We start from the raw sequence: 23176 nt of genomic DNA, 5'->3' as shown, positions 1-23176 counted from the left end.
AATGGCCAATCAGGCAGATTTGATTAGAATCCCCTGGAAAACAAATGTGCCAAATTTGATGCTTGTATCATCATTTGCATGATTCCTCTCAAAAATTGCTGTTATCTGCCCCACTAAAGTTATCTTTGACACTTCAAACAAATTATTGCCTTGACCGAATGCTGGGAAGACAATGGAAAACCACCCCACATTAAATGGAGAAGTCAACAGAACATTGATCGAAGCAGAGAAGCTGATGTTTTCATATGAACCTTTTGTCAAAGCAGCCTGGTATTGGATCAATGGTTAAGGTGGCTGGCTTAAGATCTCCGGGTCCTGAGTTCAAGCCCCTGTCCTGTTGTTAAAAGATCTACTACACTACTTGCCAACTTTACTGCTGGGTTGACTCAGCCTGTCATCCTTCTGAGGTCAGCAAAATGAGTACCAGTTTACTGGGAAGAAGGATCCATTTGAGTATCGTTTGTCAAAGTGACCACCCATCCAGGATCGTGTTCCCTCGCCAATGAAAAGCTGCCTCTGCAGAGGCCAAAGGAGGAATGCTTCTTCTCCGTCAGAACAACCTCCCTGCCCACTGTAGAACAAAAGCCTTTATGAGACGAATTTACATTCCACCCAACAACCCAGACAAAGAAACCGCTTCGACAGTACCAGCCAAGGGCATGGTATATTTTATCAAATTAATAATCCTGAATATGGTATCAGCTGTCCTGATGCATTCGGAAGTGATAATGGATGTCCACAACTGTCCAAGATGTGGAATGCTGCCCGAGGCCCTCGCTTTTAAATATTTTCTCAACAACCACTTGAGCGACTGACGCACAACTTTCAAGATAAAAGGAACTACCCATGGAGAATTGTGTAACAAATTTTCATGACGATTGGATGTAAAATGTGGCTGGCGTTCCAAAAAAAAAAAAGAAAAAAGAATCTGTTTTCTGTAAGCATGGGTTGCTTCACATTTCAGCAATAAATGGTCTCGACCTCACTTCGCTCAGCCTCATAAACTGAAATAAACCTGTATTACTTGTGCTGTTACAAATTTGGAAGCCTTGTGCACACAGACAGAGAGCCATCCCCGTAGCTTAGTTATTTTGATAAGTACGTGTTTCTAGTTAGGGTCCCGTCCCTGGTCTAATGGGAATTAAATGTACATGCGCTGCGGTTATTTTGATAGTTAGGATTTGAATTACATCCATAAATCTTCTTCGACAGAATCACCCTCACCTCGCTCTGGCAGACGCCATGGCACCCGTGGTGGGCGGAGTTCAAGGAGGAGCCTCGCGGCGACTCGCCCAATCAGGGAGATGCGAGCGAGCTCCCCGGCGGTTGGCCAATGAGTACAGCCCACGCAGGATAATATTCCTCTGCCTGTTTGGGGGGGTGGTCCGCCGCGATAGCAGTCACGCCCCCCCCCCCGGTCCAATCAACGGACTGGGTGCCCGTTTTGGCCAATGACAGAGGCGACGAGCGCATTTTGCACGCCAGAACCGTCCAGTGAGGGACAGCGGGTAGCGATGAGGCGTCCCCTCCCCCCCCCCCCGGACAAGGGTGAATAAGGTTGCAGCGCGATCGGACAGAAGGAGAGTATAGTTGTCGGGACAAGCGCGAGAAGAACAAGAATAATTGTGTTTGGTCCGCTCGAGCGCTGAACGCATCTCTCGACGCCTGGTTCTTCTGATCGCATCTCGCTGGCGCCTGATTCTTCTGATCGCATCTCACTGGCGCCTGATTCTTCTGATCGCATCTCGCTGGCGCCTGATTCTTCAGATCGCATCTCGCTGGTGCCTGATTCTTCAGATCGCATCTCGCTGGCGCCTGGTCTGGTTCGCTCGTCTCAGCCAAACCGCATGAGACGGGAAGGTCCATGTCCTTCTGGGTGTGTGTGTGTGTGTGTGTGTGTGTGTGTGTGTGTGTGTGTGTGTGTGTGTGTGTGTGTGTGTGTGTGTGTGTGTGTGTGTGTGTGTGTGTGTGTGTGTGTGTGTGTGTGTGTGTGTGTGTGTGTGTGTGTGTGTGTGTGTGTGCCCATCTGTAAATAGAAACCGTTAAGTGCTTGCTTTTTGTACATTGCATGACTATATTCGGTGTGAATTCTGCTCTGTGTTTCCCCTTTCCCTATTGTAAATAAATCCCATGTTAAATGTATCAGCTCGTTTCTGTGTTTTCCTCATTGGTTTAACACGGTGCGTGTTGGGGAATTAAAGAAGGCGGTTGTTGCCGTAGTTGTGTGCATTTGGACTGACTGGACCTCGGTAACCATCCGCTCGGGTTACGCACGGGTCGAGCATGGAAACGACTCGTCCCGTTCGAGTTCCGTCGAGGGTGTGAATACTGGGTATTTTGAAGTTTGGCAAATAACCCTGTACCACGTGGTTGATTTATTGACAATTCACGGTCCTGTAAGGGGCCCGTACCCTCAGAGTTTTCCGAAAGGTACGATCTTGATTCCGGGTGTTCGGAAGAGTCGACCCTACTGCTCCACCTAGCTGTCGTGCTTGCAACCGATACCCAGCCCACAACAGTACCATGACACGGTAGTTCAAGCACCAATACACCAGAAAGCCATTGTATGAAACTTTATTTATAAAATAGCAAACTTACAAATGCAAAGTGGAAGATTTAAAAGGAAAAGGAAAATTAAAATAAAAATACAGCCGGACAAAGTTGGTACAGTTTGACAAGCCTCGCACTATCCTTTGTCGGTGTACCAGCTAATTGGGTTTTAACGTTAAAAACCGGCTGGTAATTAGGTTGAATTAGCAGAGATCAAAATCGATGTGAAGGGCACCCCCCTCCTTTTACTCCGTGCACCGCACCCCCCTCCTTTTTTATTTTCCTTTACACTTGTACCAGTCGACACCACCAAAATTAAAACCGATTGGCGAACCTGAATCTACAAGTTAACTGAGCGAACACAGAATTAACAAATTGCTGTTGAAATCTGCACAAACATGAAACTGCCTGGCTGTGGCAAAAGTTTAAAATTTTACAACTGTACCATTTTCACTTTATTCAGGGGGTAGTGGGTGAGATTTAGGACGTGCAAACGGCTACCTTTTTAAATACAACCTTCAAATGTCAAAAGAGAATGCACAGAACATCAGGGGGAGGTTGGTGAAACCCCCCACACTTGAAAGTAGATGCATTGTTCTGCAACAAAATCAGCACAAAAAAAAGGTGTCCGACAGCCAACACCCTTTCCACGAAACATTGTGTGGTACTGTATTGAATGACAGTTTACAGCGTTATTCCATGACAATGGCAAATTCGACTATGCTGCAAATTGGACCGATACAGCAACTTGTTTTGCAATGCAAAGTTGAGATAAAATCATCCAAGTATTTAAAAAAAATACAGTAAATGTTTTGGTACTTTACTGGAGTATAGCTTTATCAGTTTGATGTTGCAATTACTTCATTTCACCTCTCTGCACTGCCCCTACCCACCCACCCACCCCCTTTTACTAGTAGTGAAAGCCAAGTCGATGCACAGAACTTCCACCGTTATTATTGACTGCTTGAGAGCAGGCCGAAGGGGAAGCATAAGGGATTGGGAGCAACTGGAAAAAAGGGGTGAAGGGAAGGAAGGAAGGATGAAGGATGAGGAGCATGCAGGGAAAGACTGATGGGATAGATGAGGCATAAACAACAGGTGAGAAATAATAAGGAATATCAACGTGGGCTGACAGAGCGAGAACGATCGGCAGGAGACCGAGAACTTGAGTGAGATTTGGTAGGAGAACGCGACATTACTCTTTGTCTACCACCTCGTTCTCTGCGTCGTTCCCGACCAAGATCTCGTTCCCGGACTTTGTCCCGTGCCGGCGAGCGACTTCGGTTGAGATTGGCTGGAGAGCGAGAGCGAGACTTGCTTGCTGAACGAGAACAAGCGACGTTAGGGGAGCATGAGCGCTTCGCTTGCGGGGATCTGGAAGTGCGTTCCACGGGCGGGGAAGATCGCCGGGGTGTCAGAGACCTAGACCTCTTACGTGCGGGCGAGTGGGAACGGCGTGACGGGGAACGTGAGCGACGAGATCTTGAACGAGAGTGTGATCGAGTTTTGCTCTTGGGACCATCGACAGCACTGCTTCTTGAACGCTTAGGTTGATTGTCCTCAGATCCCGAGCGCGATCGAGACTGCGAGTGCGACTGCTGGCGGCTGCGTGATCTGTGGGACAATATGGCGGGAAGGCGTAAAGGGATCGGCAAGTGAAACGGTGTCTGCTTTGCAATGTCACTCCTGGCACAACACCGAACATAATGGATTATTTTCTTTTTGCTAGAACAAAAGACTTTTTTTTCCAGACGCAGGAGTTACAGCAACTCTCAGGCAGCGTAAAGGGGCATATTCAGATTAAATCTGGACATAAGATTATCTGTAACTTCAACAGATACTTTAAACAACAAAGGCAGTTTGTTTCACCTTTCAGTAAATAGTAAGGCAACTTTATCAACATTCGAAAAACGAGCAAACCAAGGCGATATTGCATTTATCCATTCTGTTGTTTGTATCAGGGAAACACAGCCTCTTACAGGTTCGGAACTTAACTGCTCCTGTCCCCAAACAAGCTACGTAACATTCTAGGTTTTAATTTCAGTTTATACCTGTGGTATCAAAAACAACGGTTCACATCTCGCCTGGGAGGGGATTTTATGTACCCCATATAATCATTTGAAGATTACAAGATGTTTGTAGTGAGACTGAATGAAAAGCAAAAAAAATTATGACCAATAAACAGCCTTTTCAGGCAAAAAAAAGGTAGACTGGAAGACCCACCTGGCTTGATCCCCACCGTCGCTGTAGGAACGGCTAGCGCTTCGAGATTGACGTGGAGTGCGAGAGCGTGACCTTTGGCGGGGAAGAGGATAATGAAAGGTGGTAATCAAAAATAAACAAACAAACAAACGTAGCATCAGATGAAACAAAACCATGGGAAGGTGCAAGGGAGAAGCAAAACTAGTAAACGAATTGGGAAGAAATTCCGACCTGGATTGACTTCGAGTGCCTGAGCGATCCCGTGTTGGCTTTTCCAGCGTGAGGTGAATCTTTCTCCCATAAAGCTCCGTGCCCTGCAACGTGTCCATGGCCCGTTTCATGTCTGCATATGTGCGGTATTCGATCACACCCTCACTGGGCCTCCTGCGATGCGTGTCTGCATACGTCACTTCACCGGCCTGGCGCATATGATCCTTGGGGAGGGAAAGTAAATGATTGAAGCAAGTGTGGAGATTTAATTTTATTTTTAAACATGCAGGACATTCAATGAAGGCCATAGGAAGACAGACCAGAATATTTTCATCACCCAGAATACATCGCATGCTTGACAACACTTTTGAGGTGTGCACGCGAATATCTCATTAATGAATACGTCATGATTTGGGAAAAATGAATGGAGGTGATAACAAACTCTGATCATCAAAACTGAAAGCATTTGTTTTTCCTCCTGATCTATTATTGTGTACATTCAGATTACAGAACAGGATGATCAACTTTATATGGAGGTATCTTCGTCAGCAGGATGCTGGAAGCGAGCTAATTTGAGCTCTCATAAATCACAGGTTGGATTAGCTGAGATGTTACTCAAACTTGAAGCCAGGGAAGTTTTTTCCAATCCACCCCCCCCCCCCCAAAAAGAAGTGCTATCTAATCTACTCTTCAAAATACAACTCAAGCATGGCCAACAATAACAATCTTCAGCTGTAGCTAATTTGCCACTTTACAATTTGATGGTGCACATCTTGTGACATCACAGGCATCAAAAAGATGTCTCAATCACAGGCAATCTCTTTAGTGATTTCCTGTTCTGTTGTATCACCTTTAATGAAGGTGTTTGACTTCAGAGCAGCTGGGGAGCCCCTTCCAAAGGAAGCCGGCAAATCTCACAGGCCTTACAGCAACAGTTCGTAATAATGCCAGACCAAACAGCTTCCATTGTAATATTGAAAGAGTGCTCTAAAATGATGCAATAACGGCATCAAGTTGGCCATACTGCTTCCAGTTGAGGCTAAGACTCGGCTCATGGATGGAGGAGCTTGCACACACATCACACATAGCACAAGGACATTACAAGACACCAGTACCTTATGACATTGTAGGGTTGCAAGAAAGCCAAGTGCACTTGCCTCTGAGCTGTCTCACCTGGGTCTAATCTCGGGCAAATTATAAACTACCACCGTGGTGTTTTGCATGCGTGGAGGCATCAATGTGTGCGCCATCCCCTGGATGCACGTTAAACTGGGTGCTGCGTCTGCCAGCATACTTGGCATCTCATGCTTGCATTCCTTCCCCCATTCCAAGGTACCCTCGTCTAACTTCCTTAAATCTCCACTCCCAAAGGATATTTGTCTGTCGCACCTTGCCCAAATAAAGAAAACAACTTGATAGTGGAAATGTTGAACTTGAGCCTTACCTGAGGCAATCGTTTTTACTCTCGAGTACAAATGTACCAATGTGCATATCAAATCCATACCTTGAGGTCCTGCCAGCTGCAGCGACTGGAGAGGTTTTCTACAATGAGGCGATAATCCGTGCGCATTGGAGGACCATAACCAGATCGCCTCCCACCAAATCCTGTACAAACACCCAGTCCACAACAACAACCCCCACCTTCAATATCCAGACAACAACCATTATAACCAAACCAAGCAAAAATCTAGCTCAACCACTTTAAAATATCAATAAATGTTGAACGCTTTATCAGATTAGACACTTGTTTATTTCAGTGCTACACCAATTTATAACTAGATATACCTACCTTCCAAATGAAAATGGAGAGAAGTGAAGAGGAGGGAAGTTAGGAAAGGTGAAGAGGAGAGAAACGAGGAAAGGTGAAAAGGAGAGAAACGAGGAAAGGTGAAGAGGAGGAGAGAGAAGACAAAAATTGAAGAGAGAAAAGGGGCAAAAGAGCAGATTCAAGATGGACAAAATGAAATAAAATGAAAGGGGGAAAACAAGGTGAAGATTTAAAAGGTGGGAGGTGTAAGTGAATGATAAGTGCTCATTCATCCTACCCCTGTGGGGAGATGGAGGGGGGAAGGATTGTGTGCCGATCCTGAAGATTCGGCTTTGATATTTACACTCTCCTCGTGGTACTGAAATGGAGAAATATACGATACTGCCACATAGTTGAAACGAATGTCCAGAAAGATTTAAGGGTCAAGGAACTCGCTAGAAGACATATGTGGTGTGGGTTCATTGAGCAAGTGTTCACGCAAGTGATCGCCCGGTCTCACAGATGCAAGTATTTATGCAGAGACTTCAAGAAATTCCGTTGATGATATTCACTGAGGTGCAGCCGAAGTATTCCTTGATGAACACCACTCTTGGTTCCTCAGATCAAAATGGTCATCTTGATGTAAGAGCAATTCTTTCAGCGACTTCATTAACATGAACCTTTCTGGTAGGTCAATCTTTCAACCGGGGAATTTTACAAATGTGTTCTAATCGAAGGAAATGAGAGGTGGTTTGGATAAAATTGAGGTTGTTTTGGAAGAGTTCTTCAACAGGGAGCAGTTCCTTAAAGTATGAACCAAGAGCAGAGATCTCTCCGAGCCAGTTGCTCGACATTTCCATCTTCTCGGACATTATTTAGTCACATGGCAGTCTCCAGTATTTTTCTCCATTTCGCATGAAGGACCTTCACGTCATACAAAGAAAGTCAAATTTTCAGGATCAGCATGTTCGCACCCTCCTATCCACCCTCCATGGAAATGTTCATCACTTGTTCACTTCAAACTCCCTTCTTTTCAACTTTTCAATCTTTTCCCACTTCATTTAATTTTTTTGTTTCCATATTATTCCTCCTCTCCTGGTTCCAGTTCCCTCAACTATCCCTTCTGTAAGGTGTCAAAAAGTGTCAATCCAACATCATAGGTGCCCTGATCCCAGACGTAACTCTGAATCACTCCCACCCTTTATCAGCCTCCATCTCATCTCATCTCCTTTAATCTGACGAACGGTTAACACCTGAAAGGTCAGCATCACTTTGCTTCGAATTGCAGTTAGCATACTTCGGTCAACCTTCCGCCGATTCCATCTATCGTTCTACCTACCCACTGAACCTGATGTGCTGTGTCTTCCTGCAACGCTGAATTCTCATATCGACGTCCATTAACCTTTTCAATTTCAATGCTGCCAAAATGACATGGTAGTCCTTGGCCCCTCATGTCCTTTCAAAAAAAAATAATAATAATAATAAACCTCCACTCCAGATAGTGAAACGTGGGGATCAATACCTCATCTTTGCTTCAATGCTTTTAAATGTCGATTTTATGAAAAATCAAACATTTCCACACTTGGCATATTGCTGGAATATGCAAGTCTATTTTCTTTCACCTGCACAACTTTCACCCAAATCCACTCTTGCTTAAAATCATGATTAGCCAAACTTCGCTTTGTGCTTACATCACTGTGAGCAGGCTCAAATGTAAATGTCTCTGCTTCTCAAAAACTGTTTCAACTCATTTTGCATATTGGCAGCTTGGCTTCTATTTCAAACTCGGAAATTTGATCAGGCTCGACCCCAATCCTGAAAACGTACAAGGGTATGTTGAAAAGTATTGCCTCCTATTGTTTTTTTTTTTCTCCAAAAGAGGTAAAGATATTCGAATGAAACAAAATGCAGTCCGCACATTAGTTCTTCCTCGAGTCCCTTTATAGAGAGAGTAGCGACATAGAGGGTCCGGAAAAATCAAGTCACGTGATTGCGTGGAGCCATTTTGAGTCCATCGCGGACAGGATCGGACGCATATCGGTCAGCGTTTTAACGTTCCCGCTGTACGCAGCGTTCTCATTCGTGTTTTACATCGATTTTACGACAAAATGACAGGTTGTTGCGCCTTTGGGTGCACAGATAGAACGGAGAAGGGATTCAAGATGTATAGATTTCCATCAGATGCTAAAAGATGGAAAATCTGGGAGGACAGAGTCAGTCGTGTTGGATGGAAAGCAACTTCTTGGTCAGTTCTCTGCCAGGTCAGTGTGATGGTGGTCATTGTCCCATATGCGTATATTTGTGTGCTGCGAGTGAGACTGGCCTTTGCTTTGGCTTTCCAGGCTTGTTATCCATTGCTTGTGGATTAATTAGCACTTGAAGGGGAAGGCATCTTTATTTAAAATTAAGTTTGAGCTGTTAGGGTTTTATTAAGTTTTTTTTGTACTTTCACATGGAAGATATGATTATTGTCATTCAAATTTTCAGTGATGCTTCAGAAAGAATTTGCTAGAAACCAATTCATGCCAGTTATACAGTTGTATGCCACAACTGAGAAAGAGGGGGGGGGGGAGGGGTTGAGGCCCCCCATCAGGAAGAGGATTGTGTTGGCACATTGAATGTATGTATTTGTCTCTGTTGATTTGAATGGGTGAGGACATTAACTTGTGCATGTGTGCGATTGTAAATATGTAATTTGAATATGTATTAGAGAGTGTGTGAGTGTGAGTGAGTGAGTGAGAGAGAGAGAGAGGAGGCCGGGTGGGGTGGGCTAATCTATTTTTGGTGGGATTAATATATGATCGGCAACATGCAGCAAAGTTTACATTAATAATTTAAATATGAAAATTAAACAAACACAAACATATACCCACACACGATAAACAAGGTCAAACAACTGCAGAAATACAAATATAACTTTTAACATTGTATTGTACATGTACATGTATAAGCAGGGAGGTGAGTTCGAGTCTCGCTCTCGCCTCCCTGAAATTAAAATAAGGCTGAAATAAGCAGCACGTGTACTTGTCTCGTTCATTCCTTCTTTGTCATGGTTCTAAATGTCTGTGACTGTTAAATCACAAACAGCTGTGTGAATTTCTTCTTTATCATATGGCTCTGAGTTGTCATAAATCTTCTATTTTGTCATCTTCACATAATTTGTTCATTATCAACATGGAAAAGACCATTCCCATCTCTCATACACGGATAACATCATGGAATACACGGTTCAATGCACTTGCGCCATTCGGCGGCTCTGCACGTGCACCGCACTGAATGGACTCAAAATGGCATCAAATCGTTAGTTGTCGCTACTCTCTCTATAAAGGGACTCTAGTTCTTCCCATCAGAAGGCACGAAGTTTCATGATTCCGACACGAGACGTTTCAATGCGATGTTAGTCAAGACGGCAGAGGGCAGCACGACAGTGCGGTTAAAGCAGCGTGCAGTTATTCAGTTTCTCCCAGTCTCACTCACTCCAATTGACATTCATCGGCGAATGAAAGTTGTGTATGGCGACAATTGCATTACTGTGAGTACTTACTGTCCGTCATTGGGTTAGGCGTACTAAAGACAGTGACGTTGGACAAACAGCATCGCGGGAAATATATAATGGCAACAGATTTGGCTCACCAACAACGTGCTTGTCAAAGACAACCAGCACATATCTCAGAAGACTCTCGTTACTCAGGCTGACATTCCACGTCAGCAAGTCCAGGCTATTGTGACCACTTCCGATGACAAGGTCTTCACCACTGCGAAGCGCTGGTTAAATCAGCAGGATGCACAGCTCTTTTGATACGGTATCGCAAAACTACTTGAACATAGGTAGCAATGTGTGGACCGCAGTGGTGATTGTGTTGAGAAATAAATAAATATTGATGTTAGTATCAGTCTTTGTTTCATTTAAATATCTTTCCTTGTTTTGGAGAAAACGAATACCGTAGGAGGCATGATCTTCCAACACGCCCTCACAGATATGCCAATTAAATGGAAGGTTTTGAAAAACTTGGCCCAAATTTTTTGAAACCCGAATTTAAATTGGTTCCTGCCTACATTTTCACAGCTTGCACTCTCCACAAAAAAACTGGGACCAAACAACAGGAAACCTTCAGATTTGTTCAACTGTGGAACTGAAAATCTCGTACAATTTACACATCCTCATAAAATGCAGCGGTTTCTTTTATTCTCAATGTCCCAAAAATCTCATCTTTTTACACTTTTACTTTTCTTACCTCCTGTTTCTTTGTAAAGAAGTTTGAGAAAATGAAAAACACCATAAAAGTTTATCGACAGATTTTCAGATTTGAACGACGGTCGAGAACAGAAAAACGGACCCCAAAAAAACGTTGTCGTGATATCAACGCTAGAAGTGTCGAGTAGTGGGGCAACTTAGCAAAACAATTGTGCATTTTGTGAGGAAAGCACCAAATTTGGCACACTAGTAGCCTATCATATTATGAACAGATTTGGATATTGGGCCATCTCAAAATTTTTGATGGCAGTGGAAAATGGCTGCCACAGCCATCAGCGGCTGAATTTGAGATGGCCCAATATCCAAATCTGTTCATAATATGATAGGCTACTAGTGTGCCAAATTTGGTGCTTTCCTCACAAAATGCACAATTGTTATGCTATATTTAGCTAAGTTTCCCCACTAGAGCAACATAAACCTGAATATAAAATCTCTGGAACTATAAACAAGGTACAATAAATGCTTTCTTATTATTTGAGGAAATGATTAATCACATAAATGAGTTTGCATTTGCAATTCAACCTTGTATACAATACTTTAAACCCATGACTCCTGGCAGATGCAAGTAGCAAACACCATCACGAGCCAAAAGTATCCACTGCTCACCTCCCAAGACACCCTTCTGCTTGACAGCCACGAGCCACGTCTCCACACCCCGCTTCCCTCCACCCGGAACCACTGGCCTCAACCGTCCCACTCCACCACGCCCAGGGCATCTCCAACATCGCACCGACCTCGCCTTCCAACCCGCTCGCCCATCACCCATCTTTCCCATCCCCGATCCGGCCCCTCTCCTTCCATCCTGTCCGCAGCACGGTACCGTTGCTTGCCCCCAACTTGGTTTGCCTCACCCCCGCACGGCCCCAGGTAGACTGGAGGTACAAATGCAGCGTCTTTCCCAGATGCTGGCTGCAGGTTGGATTCCAGTACCCTTCTCCCCACCCTCTTGGCCCTCACTCCTGCAGCAGGTTCAAATCCGGACCCCTCCCTCGCTCTTGGCCCAACACCAGCTGCAGGTTCAAATCCGGTCCCCCACTCCCCCATTCAGCAGGCACGACCGATGCCCAGCCAGGCCTTTTCACTAGAGGAGGGGGAGAACTGCCTTGGGCCAGTTCCTGCCTCCACATCCTTACCCTGCGGATGCTGGGACGGCGTGGTAGGACACCGTTAGCTTTAAAACCACTAGGTTTGAGGACCATAACTCCTCCCAATACCCACCATCCATATGCATTTCACCTTCTACAGAGTTTTCCTCACCTTGCCCTAAATTAATCACATTTCTCACATTATCTGTAAACAATGTTTGGTTGCCATAACTTCAGCAAAAAAAGGGGGGGGGGACCATTCATATTGACTTCTATTTATTTCAAACATAATGATCAGGATAGGACTTAACTTAATCATTAATTAGATGGTTGAGGGAGAAGGAGAGTGGATTGAAGTAAGGCCACTCTCAATATTACGTAATAAAGGACACCGCTTCGGAATGAGGTAAGCCACTCAATATATAATTGGTAATGATGCCAATCATGATAGCAGACATGTGAGGAGACAAAGCAAATGACATGTACCAGAAAATATGGCCGGGCGATATTTATTTTGGGCTAGTTGATTGACAATCGACATTACGTAATCACTTGCGCGAGTAACTTCCATGAGAATCCTTTGCCCAATCAGCGAGTATTTTAGGGAAAAAGCCCCGCCCTGGCCACAGGATGCCAATTGAGAGCGTTTATGTTGTGTCTAGCGTCGAGCGAGGAGGAAGAACGTAACATTCAGTCTAATATACTTGGCTAGGTTCATAAGTGAACCACCAACCTTCCAGACTCAGAGCATATGATCTAAGCACAACACCTAGACTGGCATTACCTTAAACAAGTCAAGCATTTGAGAGTCCACACATTGCAGAATTTTGTTTAAAGGATGGTCAGTCTGAAGGTGACGCTTGTTCTCGTTTGATAACAGCTGATGAGAATCAAAATTTTAAAATCACAACTGTGCATTTCTGTCTATTTGATTGAATTCCAAAAACGACTGGTCTCATTTGTCGTTAGAGCATCAAAAGTAGGAGCCAAATGACACAAAAAAATTTTTTTCAGTCACTGCAGGGAGATCTCATTTACAAACCATTCTAACCCCTGCGAAAAATTAAATTTCTTCTCGTGTGCCGACTCAAGTGAATGAAAAACATGACGTCAATTAGAACTGGTAAGGCAATTTGTCTAAGTGTAAAGTTAAACTTCACCCGTCCACATTTCAGTATATAAACAAACAAATAAAAACTCAGCCACTGTTAAGGCAACCAAACATTTAAGCTCAATTCTAAATTCTCTCCTACCATAGTCTCCTCTCCCCTCGCATACCTGCAGACCACATCGGTGGCAATGGTCCTCCAGGCCGTGGAGGCCTCGCATGCTCCACAACCACCCTCATACCCATTAGTTCTCTTCCATTCAAGTGTGACACAGCATCAGATGCATCCCGTGAGTCTTCAAACTCCACAAATGCAAACCTGGCAACACATGTAAACAGAAAACTAGGTGATGCAGCCGTACGTTTCATATGCGGTTTATCAAACCCACAGAAGTGTAACTCCGACAACGGATCGGTTACATGATGATAAACAAAGCGTGCGCACACTTTAAATATGCTCACTCTCCCCCAAGCTTGATTAGAATACACACAAAGGGTGACGAGTGCTAAACTTCAAATATTTTGGGTTCCCAACTCCCTTTGCACATATTACGTGTATGGTCGATCACACGCAGCGTGATGTAAAACTGGCTACTGGTACTGTACCAGAATGGCAGGCCCAGTCAGATGCTACCCCACCAGAAATTGGACAACTCAGGGTTGAACAAGATAAGCAAGTTGATAAACCACAAATATAAATTGAGCAATAAATAAAAGTGCACACTAGAACGGCACTTGGTAGAGCATATACCTCCACCAGGCTGAACAGTTTACGTTTTGTATCCCACAGATACTATCCACCATGTTTTGACATATCATGATAAACATTTTTGGCGCAATCTCTCAATGCTGAAAAATCACTTAGAATAATAAGAAATCTCATATATCCAGATCTAGATCTTCACCAAAATTGATTCAATTCGTCCTTGTCACACACCCAACCTGTCCACAAAGTTCCATCCATAGCTTTCTGAGATATCCTGCTCACAGACAGGCAAACAGATGGTGAAAACATAACCAAGTGGCAGAGATAATAGCTCAAATAGACTTATTTACTAACATGTCAGTGTGTTATTATCGGCACAGTGAAGCAGTTTGTATTCACAGAGCTAAGCTCCACCGCTGCCCCCCCCCTCAACCCTCCACACCTTTATCCCCATTCAATCTCTCACAGGACTGAGCTCTTCCCCCAACCTCCCAGAGTTGAGCTCTCCATCTCCTGTCGCTTTAACCATTCATCAATGGCAGTTTAACAGACCCATTTGAACCAGTGGCTCATAAAGCTAACAACCCAGGTTAAAAAAAGATCCCATTTAATAAAAGCATTTGTCCATTGTTCACCAATGGTCATTACAATCAAATTAGAATACATCGATATCCACCAACATCCTTGGTCCTATTACATGAATCACATCCAAGACCAACGGAAGAATATGTAAAATATTCTTGTCGTTTACGGGGTTTACCAATTGGTCAAAAGAAGAGAGACACGTGGCAGCAAATATGTGAACGTGTATTTTGCTTGGAAACGCCTCGTATTGTGTGCAGAACCAAGCTGCCACATTTGTGGAATTTCACACTAATCCAGCTCTTCCAACATTCCCACCTTCTCCTCCAAGAGCCCTCCGACCCTCCATAGCTCCTCCAGGATGGAAGTGTTCTACCAGTGACTCACTCCTGGATTCAACTTCTCAAATCCAGGCTTAAAACACACACACACACACACACACACACACACACACACACACACACACACACACACACACACACACACACACACACACACACACACACACACACACACACACTCGTTGAAAAGTCTATAACTGGAACAGCACTTTGAACAACAGGCAGGGGGCAAACTGCAATCGTGCGTACGTAATAAATAGATGGCCCCGTTCGACCGAAGAACACAAGACGAACGTTTTCAACGCCCCACAAGTTGTAAATGCTCCAATCCAGGCTGGCTCTGCAAATCGACCTGACGTCGTCCCGTCCAAAGGAATTCAATGACAGGTCCAAGAAAGACGAAACAATGGAACCCTCGTTACCAAGATCGCAAAGCCACGTGTTACGGTTTCCACACCGTTGAGGGGAAAAACGGGCACATTCACATTCCGTAACGACTTGCACACACCGCACTCGAAAAAAATCACCATGACGATCATTTACAACTATATCAATACACAATAGCAAAAAAAAAGAACCCCAAAAAACCAATTGAACATGGCCAGGTACAGGCCACGTACCCGCTCTTGAGACTTATATCCACCATCCGTCCATATCCCTTGAAGAAGCGTTCCACGTCCCTCTCCCGCGCCTGGTAGTTGAGCTTTCCCACGTACACACGGGCCATGTCGGCGAGATCGGATATGCAGACTGCAACGGTGCAGGTCACTAAAACAAGATGGAGGTGAGTCCAGATTTCCCGCTCAGCGTCACAGTGACGTCACCGGATGTTATTGCTGTTTATACATTCGGGGGGAGGGGCCGAAACTTCCGGAGGGAAAATACGTCCGAGCTACTCTTCTGTGAATGGAAATGATAGTTCAAAGTCCCGGGATAAGTACGAAACTATTCTCGACATGAATTCATTTTTATTATGCGTATTAATCGAGTAAAATGGGGGCTGATGGTTCGGTCACTTTGTTGTTGTTGTTGTTTATTGTATTAAAGTCTCAGTGAAAAAACCAAAAACCTGTCATTTTATTTGTTTCTTCGTGAAGCGACAGGAAAAGTGCAAACGGTGCAAATCCATGATGTAATAATTTAATAATAACGGGAAAGCGGATTCGGTGAATCGGTTTTGAAGTCGCCGGAAGTACGATGGTGGTCGTGTGTGGGATCCCCCCTCTGAGGCTTTTGTTTGGAAGCGACGGAGGATGTTGACATGCCAACCTGTGCTGTTTGCATTCAAGTGTGCAAATAAGCAGTATGTGTGACATATCCGGAAAATAATTTCACAAGTAAGTGGTACGTTTATCGGATTGCCCTATAATTGTTTAAAAAAAAAAGCCATGAGCGGAGCTAGACCTATAACAAGAGGTCAATGTGAGGTCTTAGTTAAAATGTGCTTCTTTTCTTTTTCATTAACATCAAGAAGGAAGGGTCGAACCCGACAACAAGATGACCCTGATAAGTGGAAAACGTTCCCTTTTTAGTGCGTAGTCATGAAACGGTGCATAAACCATGGAAAAACAAACAAACAATACTTTCACTTAAAATGCAATTAAGTGATTCAAATCATAAAATCATTCCTTTTCTTCAACATTCTCATCTCAGATCATCAATTCGGATTCACACCCATCACCCTACCTTGGACAGGCTGCTTCTACTCTCCCAACGACGGTGGAGGCCCACAATATCAGATTTGAGATTAGGGCCATCTGTCTGAACATGTCTTGAGCTTTTGATACAGTCTGGCATCCTGCCTTAAGGCCCTGTCACACCTTGACGATTTAGCCAGCGTATGCCTGACGTATGCAAAATTTGGCTAAAATGCCGGCACACGTCGAATACGTTATGGGTAAGTTTGTATACGTTAAGAGCACGCTGGCATACGTCGTAGTACGCTGGCATACGTCGTAGTACGCCGACGTGTCAGACAAATTTTCCATGCTTGAAATTTTTCGACGTATGCCAGCGTATGACTCACACGTTCCGCATAATGCTGGCCATAAGTTGTAGGCACGTTACGCAATCGTTGACACACGTCGACACACGTTACTTGTAAGTTACTCATAAGTCGAAACACGTCGAGGTAATGTTTAGCGTACCCGAAACTTATTTCTAACCTATGAGTAACGTGTTGTAGGCACGTTACGCGATCGTTGACACACGTTACTTGTAAGTTACTCATAAGTCGAAACACGTCAAGGTAATGGTTAGCGTCAGTGTTCCAGACTCCCTGGTTTTTTGTTTTTTTTCTTCTTCGGTATGACGGTGATGTTAACACTTCGATTTCTAGTGCAGTTATAATATAATATAATTAATAGGCTGCCACTCAACGATTTAAATCATAACCGCACTAGAAATCGAAGTGTCGACATCACCGTCATACCGAAGAAAAAAAAAAACAAAAAAAAAACAGGGAGTCTGGAACACTGACGCTAACCATTACATTGACGTGTGTCAACGATCACGTAGCATGCCTACAACTGATGCCAGCGTATGCGGAATGTGTGTCATACATCGAGTACGTCGAGAAATTTTCAACATGCTGAAAATTTCTCGATGTACTCAGCGTATGACGACGTATGCCAGCGTACTACGACGTATGCCAGCGTGCTATTAACCTATACAAAACTTACCTATAACGTATTTGACGTGTGCCAGCTTGTTTCGGCAAATTTTTCATACGTCGGCATACGCTGGCTAAAACGTCAAGGTGTGACAGCGGCTTCACACTTCGATGTCTAGTGCGGTTATGATTTGAATCGTCGAGCCGCAGCCTATGAATAGCCTACGCCACGTGATCGTCGGCGATACGCTGCCGCGCTATGCATAAGTTAGACTATCGTTGGGCATAGGTTGTGAACGCCGACAACACGCTCAGCATTCGTTGGTATAAGTTATCTATATGTGATTAAAACGTTCTGTGTACGTTACTAATACGTTATTCATACGTCAAACACTTTATTATATGCCCAAAACTTTTTTTAAAAACATAAATAGTTCAGCGTCCGCCAGCGTTTTACATGCATTTTGAGACCTTGCCATACGCTGGCTAAAATGTCAAGGTGTGACAGGGCCTTGACTCTACAAACTGTCTGCCTATTGAATCCAAGGCTAGCTCCACTCTTGGATGACTGACTTCCTCCACTCTTGTAGACATGTGGTTCCCAACGCAACCCTTTCATCTCCTCGTCCTGTCAAGGCTGGAGTACCCCCAACGTAGTGTTCTCGACCCCATCTTATTCCTAATCTTCATCAATGATCTCTCTGAATCTCTGGAAAATCTTGTATCTCTTTGATGATAACTGCACTCTCTGCCGTGACATCCCTCATCCTTCTGACAGACAGGCAGCACTCTCTTCTCTCTTTCTTCTGACCTTCACAATATCAAAAACTGGTCAAACACTTGGAATATGTATTTTAACCCTCAGAAATCTCTCTCTCTCTCTCTCTCTCTCTCTCTCTCTCTCTCTCTCTCTCTCTCTCTCTCTCTCTCTCTCTCTCTCTCTCTCTCTCTCTCTCTCTCTCTCTCTCTCTCTCTCTGTCTCTGTCTCTGTCTCTGTCTCTGTCTCTGTCTCTGTCTCTGTCTCTGTCTCTGTCTCTGTCTCTCTCAAATGATTGAACCTCAAACTCAAATAAGTTTTCAATCACTCAAACTCTTGGGTCTCACTCTCAGCCATGATCTCTCTTGGGCAAACTACATTTCAAAGTTGGCCTCCAAAGTCAGACACTGACTGGGCATCAGCCATCATGCAAAGTCTTTCCTTGGTACACCTGAGCTCCTGTCCACTGATGAGACTTTCATCCCCAGCTTTACGGAGTACTGCTCTCCCCTTTTAGGCTGGCACCCCTGCCTCACACCTTGCTCAGCTTGACGCCATGGAAGCCAAGGCCTTCAAGATAATTGGAATCTCTCGCGATAAAGTTGAATCGATGAAACTATCACTTCGCCATCGTCCACAGATCGGTGGTCTCTCTGTCTTCTCCCGCCTCCTTTCTGGTCTTGCACCCTCTGCCCTCTCCGTGTTTTGTCCCCCCAGGTATTTGCAGGACACACGTGGTCCACCAGCAACCGCCTCCTCGTGAAACTGCCAAAATTCAGAACCACTGCTCACCTCCACTCATTTGGTGAGCACAAGTATGGTGAAAAAAGTAGAATCCACAACCAGGTCGCGTAAGAAACATCCCGGGAAAAGTGATACTTTGCTGGGTATAACTCCACTTCGACGGCAACTAGGATTGAGCTCCCAATGAGGCCATGCCTGCAGTATCATTAAGTCCTTTCCGCATCATCGCATCGTCCTTTCTGTTCCAAATGACGTCATTCTCCGTCAATGAAGATTGGCCGAGAAATAAAAGAATTTGCCTTTTCTCCTTCCAAAATCAAAACAAAGAGTGGTAAAACCACACTTCACGGTAAAACAGTCACACGACTATTGGAATGGCATAGCAGGTGGCAGGAGACACTACAAGGTGAAGGTTATGCAGATATAGGACTGGAAGAAAAGGGGGAATACTTGGGAAACAAACAATAAGTTAAAATAGAAATGGAATAGTTTATAAGGCACCAGCGTTTATAACCCTCTTCATCATAAATTTGACACTTTAACTGGTTAATTGCTAAGATCATTTACTGCAGTATTCACTATTGCCATTCTCTATCTGTCCACAGCAATCTAATGTGCCCGAAATGCTGTCTGTCACCCAGCCGTGTAGATCATGGGTATCCGACCAGAGAAGGAGCTCCTCGAACCTCATCAGGATTCCCTGTCTGGAGTTGGTCTGGAGCCAAGAGTGATGTCGTGTATCCTGCCACCTACTACACCATTCCAATAGTCGTGTGACTATTTTACCGTGACGCGTGATTTTATCGTTTTTCCTTCTGTGTGGCTTTTTTTTCCACTCGTTGGCTTGATTTCAGAAGGAGAAAAGGCGATTTATTTTATTTCTCGGTTGATTTTCATCGAGGGAGAATGATGTCAGTTTGGACGGAAAGGACGGCGTGATGACGAGAAAAGGACTCACGGTCTTGCAGGGATTCTAGTTTCTAGTTCCCGCCAAATTGGAGTTATACCGAGCAAAGTATCACTTTTCCTGGGACGTCACTTGTGCAACCTGGTTGTGGATTTCACTTTTTCACCACACTTGTGATCGCCAGAAGTGTTCTTCTTTTACTCACGTAGATGCCACGTCTTCCTGAAAGAGTTGTCTCTGAGGCATACGATTTGTTTTTAGGAGCAAATTATTTGTTTGAAAGGTACAAAATAAGTGTAATAGGTTTCACCTGTATGTAATCAGTGGTTTAACTTAAAAATTAAGCTCCTTCACTTATCTAACTAGTTTTATGGTACACTCACATGATCAACCAACAAGGCAAACATGAAGACCAAGGAGCTTTCCAAAGAAGTCAGGCATAAAGTGGTGGAGAAGCACCGTTCAGGAGAGGGTTATAAGAAGATTTCAAAGTCGCTCATTATCCCTTTGAGTACGGTGAAATCCATCATTAAGAAGTGGAAGACGTATCATACCACCCAGACTCTACCCAGATCAGGTCGCCCATCCAAACTCAGCAGCTGGGCAAGCAGGAAACTGGTTCAGGATGTCACTGTAAATCCAACAATGACTTTGAAAGATCTGCAAGGCTCTATGTCTGAAATGGGGGTCAGTGTTCACCAATCAACAATATCCCGTTCCCTTCACAAAGCTGGCCTCTATGGACAGGTGGCAAGAAAGAAGCCATTACTGAAAAAGACGCATCTTAAAGCTTATATTGAGTTTGCGAAAAAGCATCTTAATGATACTGCAGCCATGTAGAGAAAAGTTTTGTGGTCAGACGAGACAAAAATTGAACTTTCTGGTCTAAATTCAAAGTGTTACATCTGGTGCAAGTCTAACACTGTACATCACCCAGTCAACACCTTCCTTGCTGTCAAGCATAGTGCTGGCAGCATCATGTTATGGGGTTGCTTTTTCAGCAGCAGGGATTGGCAAGCTTGTCAGGATAGAAGGGGCAATAGACGGTGCAAAGTACAGAAGAATTATTAATGAAAACCTGTTGAGTCGGCCATGAATCTGAAACTGGGTCGGAGATTCACATTTCAGAAGCACAAAGTTAAAGCCACACTGGAGTGGCTGAATAAGAAGAAACTAAATGTTCTTGGAATGGCCCAGTCAAAGTCCTGAATTGAATCCAATTGTCAGGCCTTCAAAACAGCTGTTCACCACCACCTCTTATCACCCCCCATCCAAATCCTCGATCTTTTCTACCCCCGTTAATCCACCTCAAACCCACCTCCTTCAAATTCCCTGCTTTCCTTCCTGAAAGTCCCTGTAATGTCCATCTTGTATACCACATGTTCCCTACCCATCCCTCTCCCTTCCACAGATCTCCTAATGTCTCTGTTCCCCACTTTTTTGTCCTTCCCACTCCCACCCCTCTTGTGTCATGGCCCCCTTGCTGTGTGTTGTGTGTTAGCTCTCATACGAGCCTTGACAAGGTATACAAAAAAACAAAAAAAATTGAACATTTATGACGAGATTTGAAGATTGCAGTCCATCGATGATCCCCATCAAACTTGGCAGAACAAGGGCAATTTTCACGTGAAGAATGGGCAAAGATTTCACCATCTCACCTTGCAAAGCGGTGGAGACCTACCCACAAAGACTCATAGCAGTCATTGCTGTAAAAGGTGCTTCCACCAAGTACTGACCTAAGGGGCTGAATACTTTTGCAACCAGTGAATTTTGATTTGTACATGTTTTTTGCAGGTGTTCTTGACATGTAATCTCCTTCAACTATAAGTGTTGAGTTTAATCTTTTCAGTTGTGAATAAAAAAGTTTATTTGGAAAAGGTGTTTCTGCATAATTTATGATTCATGTAAATGTGGCCTTATTGGTAGGGGTGAATACTTTTGCAGGCCACAGTCGCACAATATTTCAAAATGTGGATGGGTTATGTCAAAATCAAAATCCCTTACATGTAAATCAAAATCCCTTACATCTGCATGTAAATCAAAATCCTTTACGTCTGCATGTAAATCAAAATCCTTTACGTCTGCATGCAAATCAAAATCCTTTACATCTGCATGTAAATCAAAATCCTTTACGTCTGCAAGTAAATCAAAATCATTTACGTCTGCATGTAAATCAAAATCCCTTACATCTAAATCAAAATCCCTTACATCTGCATGTAAATCAAAATCCTTTACGTCTGCATGCAAATCAAAATCCTTTACATCTGCATGTAAATCAAAATCCTTTACGCCTGCAAGTAAATCAAAATCATTTACGTCTGCATGTAAATCAAAATCCTTTACGTTTGCATGTAAATCAAAATCCTTTACGTCTGCATCTAAATCAAAATCCTTAACGTCTGCATCTAAATCAAAATCCTATACGTCTGCATGTAAATCAAAATCCTTTACGTTTGCATCTAAATCAAAATCTTTAACGTCTGCATCTAAATCAAAATCCTTTACGTCTGCATGTAAATCAAAATCCTTTACGTCTGCATGTAAATCAAAATCCTTTACGTCTGCATGTAAATCAAAATCCTTTACGTCTGCATGTAAATCAAAATCCTTTACGTCTGCATGTAAATCAAAATCCTTTACGTCTGCATGTAAATCAAAATCCTTAACGTCTGCATCTAAATCAAAATCCTTTACGTCTGCATGTAAATCAAAATCCTTTACGTTTGCATCTAAATCAAAATCCTATACGTCTGCATGTAAATCAAAATCCTTTACGTTTGCATCTAAATCAAAATCTTTAACGTCTGCATCTAAATCAAAATCCTTTACGTCTGCATGTAAATCAAAATCCTTTACGTCTGCATGTAAATCAAAATCCTTTACGTCTGCATGTAAATCAAAATCCTTTACGTCTGCATGTAAATCAAAATCCTTTACGTCTGCATGTAAATCAAAATCCTTTACGTCTGCATGTAAATCAAAATCCTTAACGTCTGCATCTAAATCAAAATCCTTTACGTCTGCATCTAAATCAAAATCCTTTACGTCTGCATGTAAATCAAAATCCTTTACGTTTGCATCTAAATCAAAATCCTTAACGTCTGCATCTAAATCAAAATCCTTTACGTCTGCATGTAAATCAAAATCCTTTAGGTCTGCATGTAAATCAAAATCCTTTACGTCTGCATGTAAATCAAAATCCTTTACGTCTGCATGTAAATCAAAATCCTTAACGTCTGCATCTAAATCAAAATCCTTTACGTCTGCATGTAAATCAAAATCCTTTACGTTTGCATCTAAATCAAAATCCTTAACGTCTGCATCTAAATCAAAATCCTTTACGTCTGCATGTAAATCAAAATCCTTTACGT

At 43.5% G+C, this 23176-nt stretch overlaps 1 protein-coding gene and 1 long non-coding RNA gene across 3 annotated transcripts; one reads left to right on the top strand and one right to left on the bottom strand.

Moving 5' to 3' along the window:
- Positions 1-2558: 2558 nt before the first annotated feature.
- LOC147009558 (uncharacterized) lies at positions 2559-15625 on the bottom strand. 2 transcript variants are annotated; one of them, XM_085862508.1, is made up of 6 exons: positions 15407-15625; positions 13328-13476; positions 6467-6567; positions 4984-5186; positions 4774-4845; positions 2559-4164 (listed from the first exon to the last, which is right to left on the bottom strand). In XM_085862508.1, the coding sequence occupies exons 1-6, from the start codon at positions 15511-15513 to the stop codon at positions 3669-3671; spliced, it is 1128 nt and encodes a 375-aa protein (XP_085718634.1). In that variant the 5' UTR covers positions 15514-15625; the 3' UTR covers positions 2559-3668. The 2 variants fall into 2 exon arrangements, with proteins under 2 accessions (XP_085718634.1, XP_085718635.1); XM_085862509.1 differs by lacking the exons at positions 13328-13476; positions 15407-15625 and adding an exon at positions 11571-12078.
- Positions 15626-15632: 7 nt separating this feature from the next.
- Positions 15633-21682, top strand: LOC147009557 (uncharacterized). The gene is made up of 2 exons (XR_015052945.1): positions 15633-16123; positions 19540-21682. It is a non-coding gene; the product is annotated as an uncharacterized LOC147009557 (long non-coding RNA).
- The last annotated feature ends 1494 nt before the right edge of the window (positions 21683-23176 follow it).

Source organism: Eptatretus burgeri, chromosome 17, assembly GCF_056783735.1.
Source record: "Eptatretus burgeri isolate ZD-2024b chromosome 17, Ebu_testis_v1, whole genome shotgun sequence".
Classification (NCBI taxonomy): Eukaryota; Metazoa; Chordata; class Myxini; order Myxiniformes; family Myxinidae; genus Eptatretus; species Eptatretus burgeri.
Note: the sequence above shows the minus strand (reverse complement) of the source record. Positions and strands in the feature narration are given on the sequence as shown.

Bases quoted from the DNA above. Each gene is read 5' to 3' on its own strand.
- LOC147009558 (XM_085862508.1), bottom strand. From the start codon at position 15,513: ATGGCCCGTGTGTACGTGGGAAAGCTCAACTACCAGGCGCGGGAGAGG. The intron at 13,477-15,406 runs GTACGTGGCCTG...ATGTGTTGCCAG, and splicing joins GATATAAGTCTCAAGAGCGG to GTTTGCATTTGTGGAGTTTG. The intron at 4,165-4,773 runs GTGGGTCTTCCA...ATTGTCCCACAG, and splicing joins GACGGTGGGGATCAAGCCAG to ATCACGCAGCCGCCAGCAGT.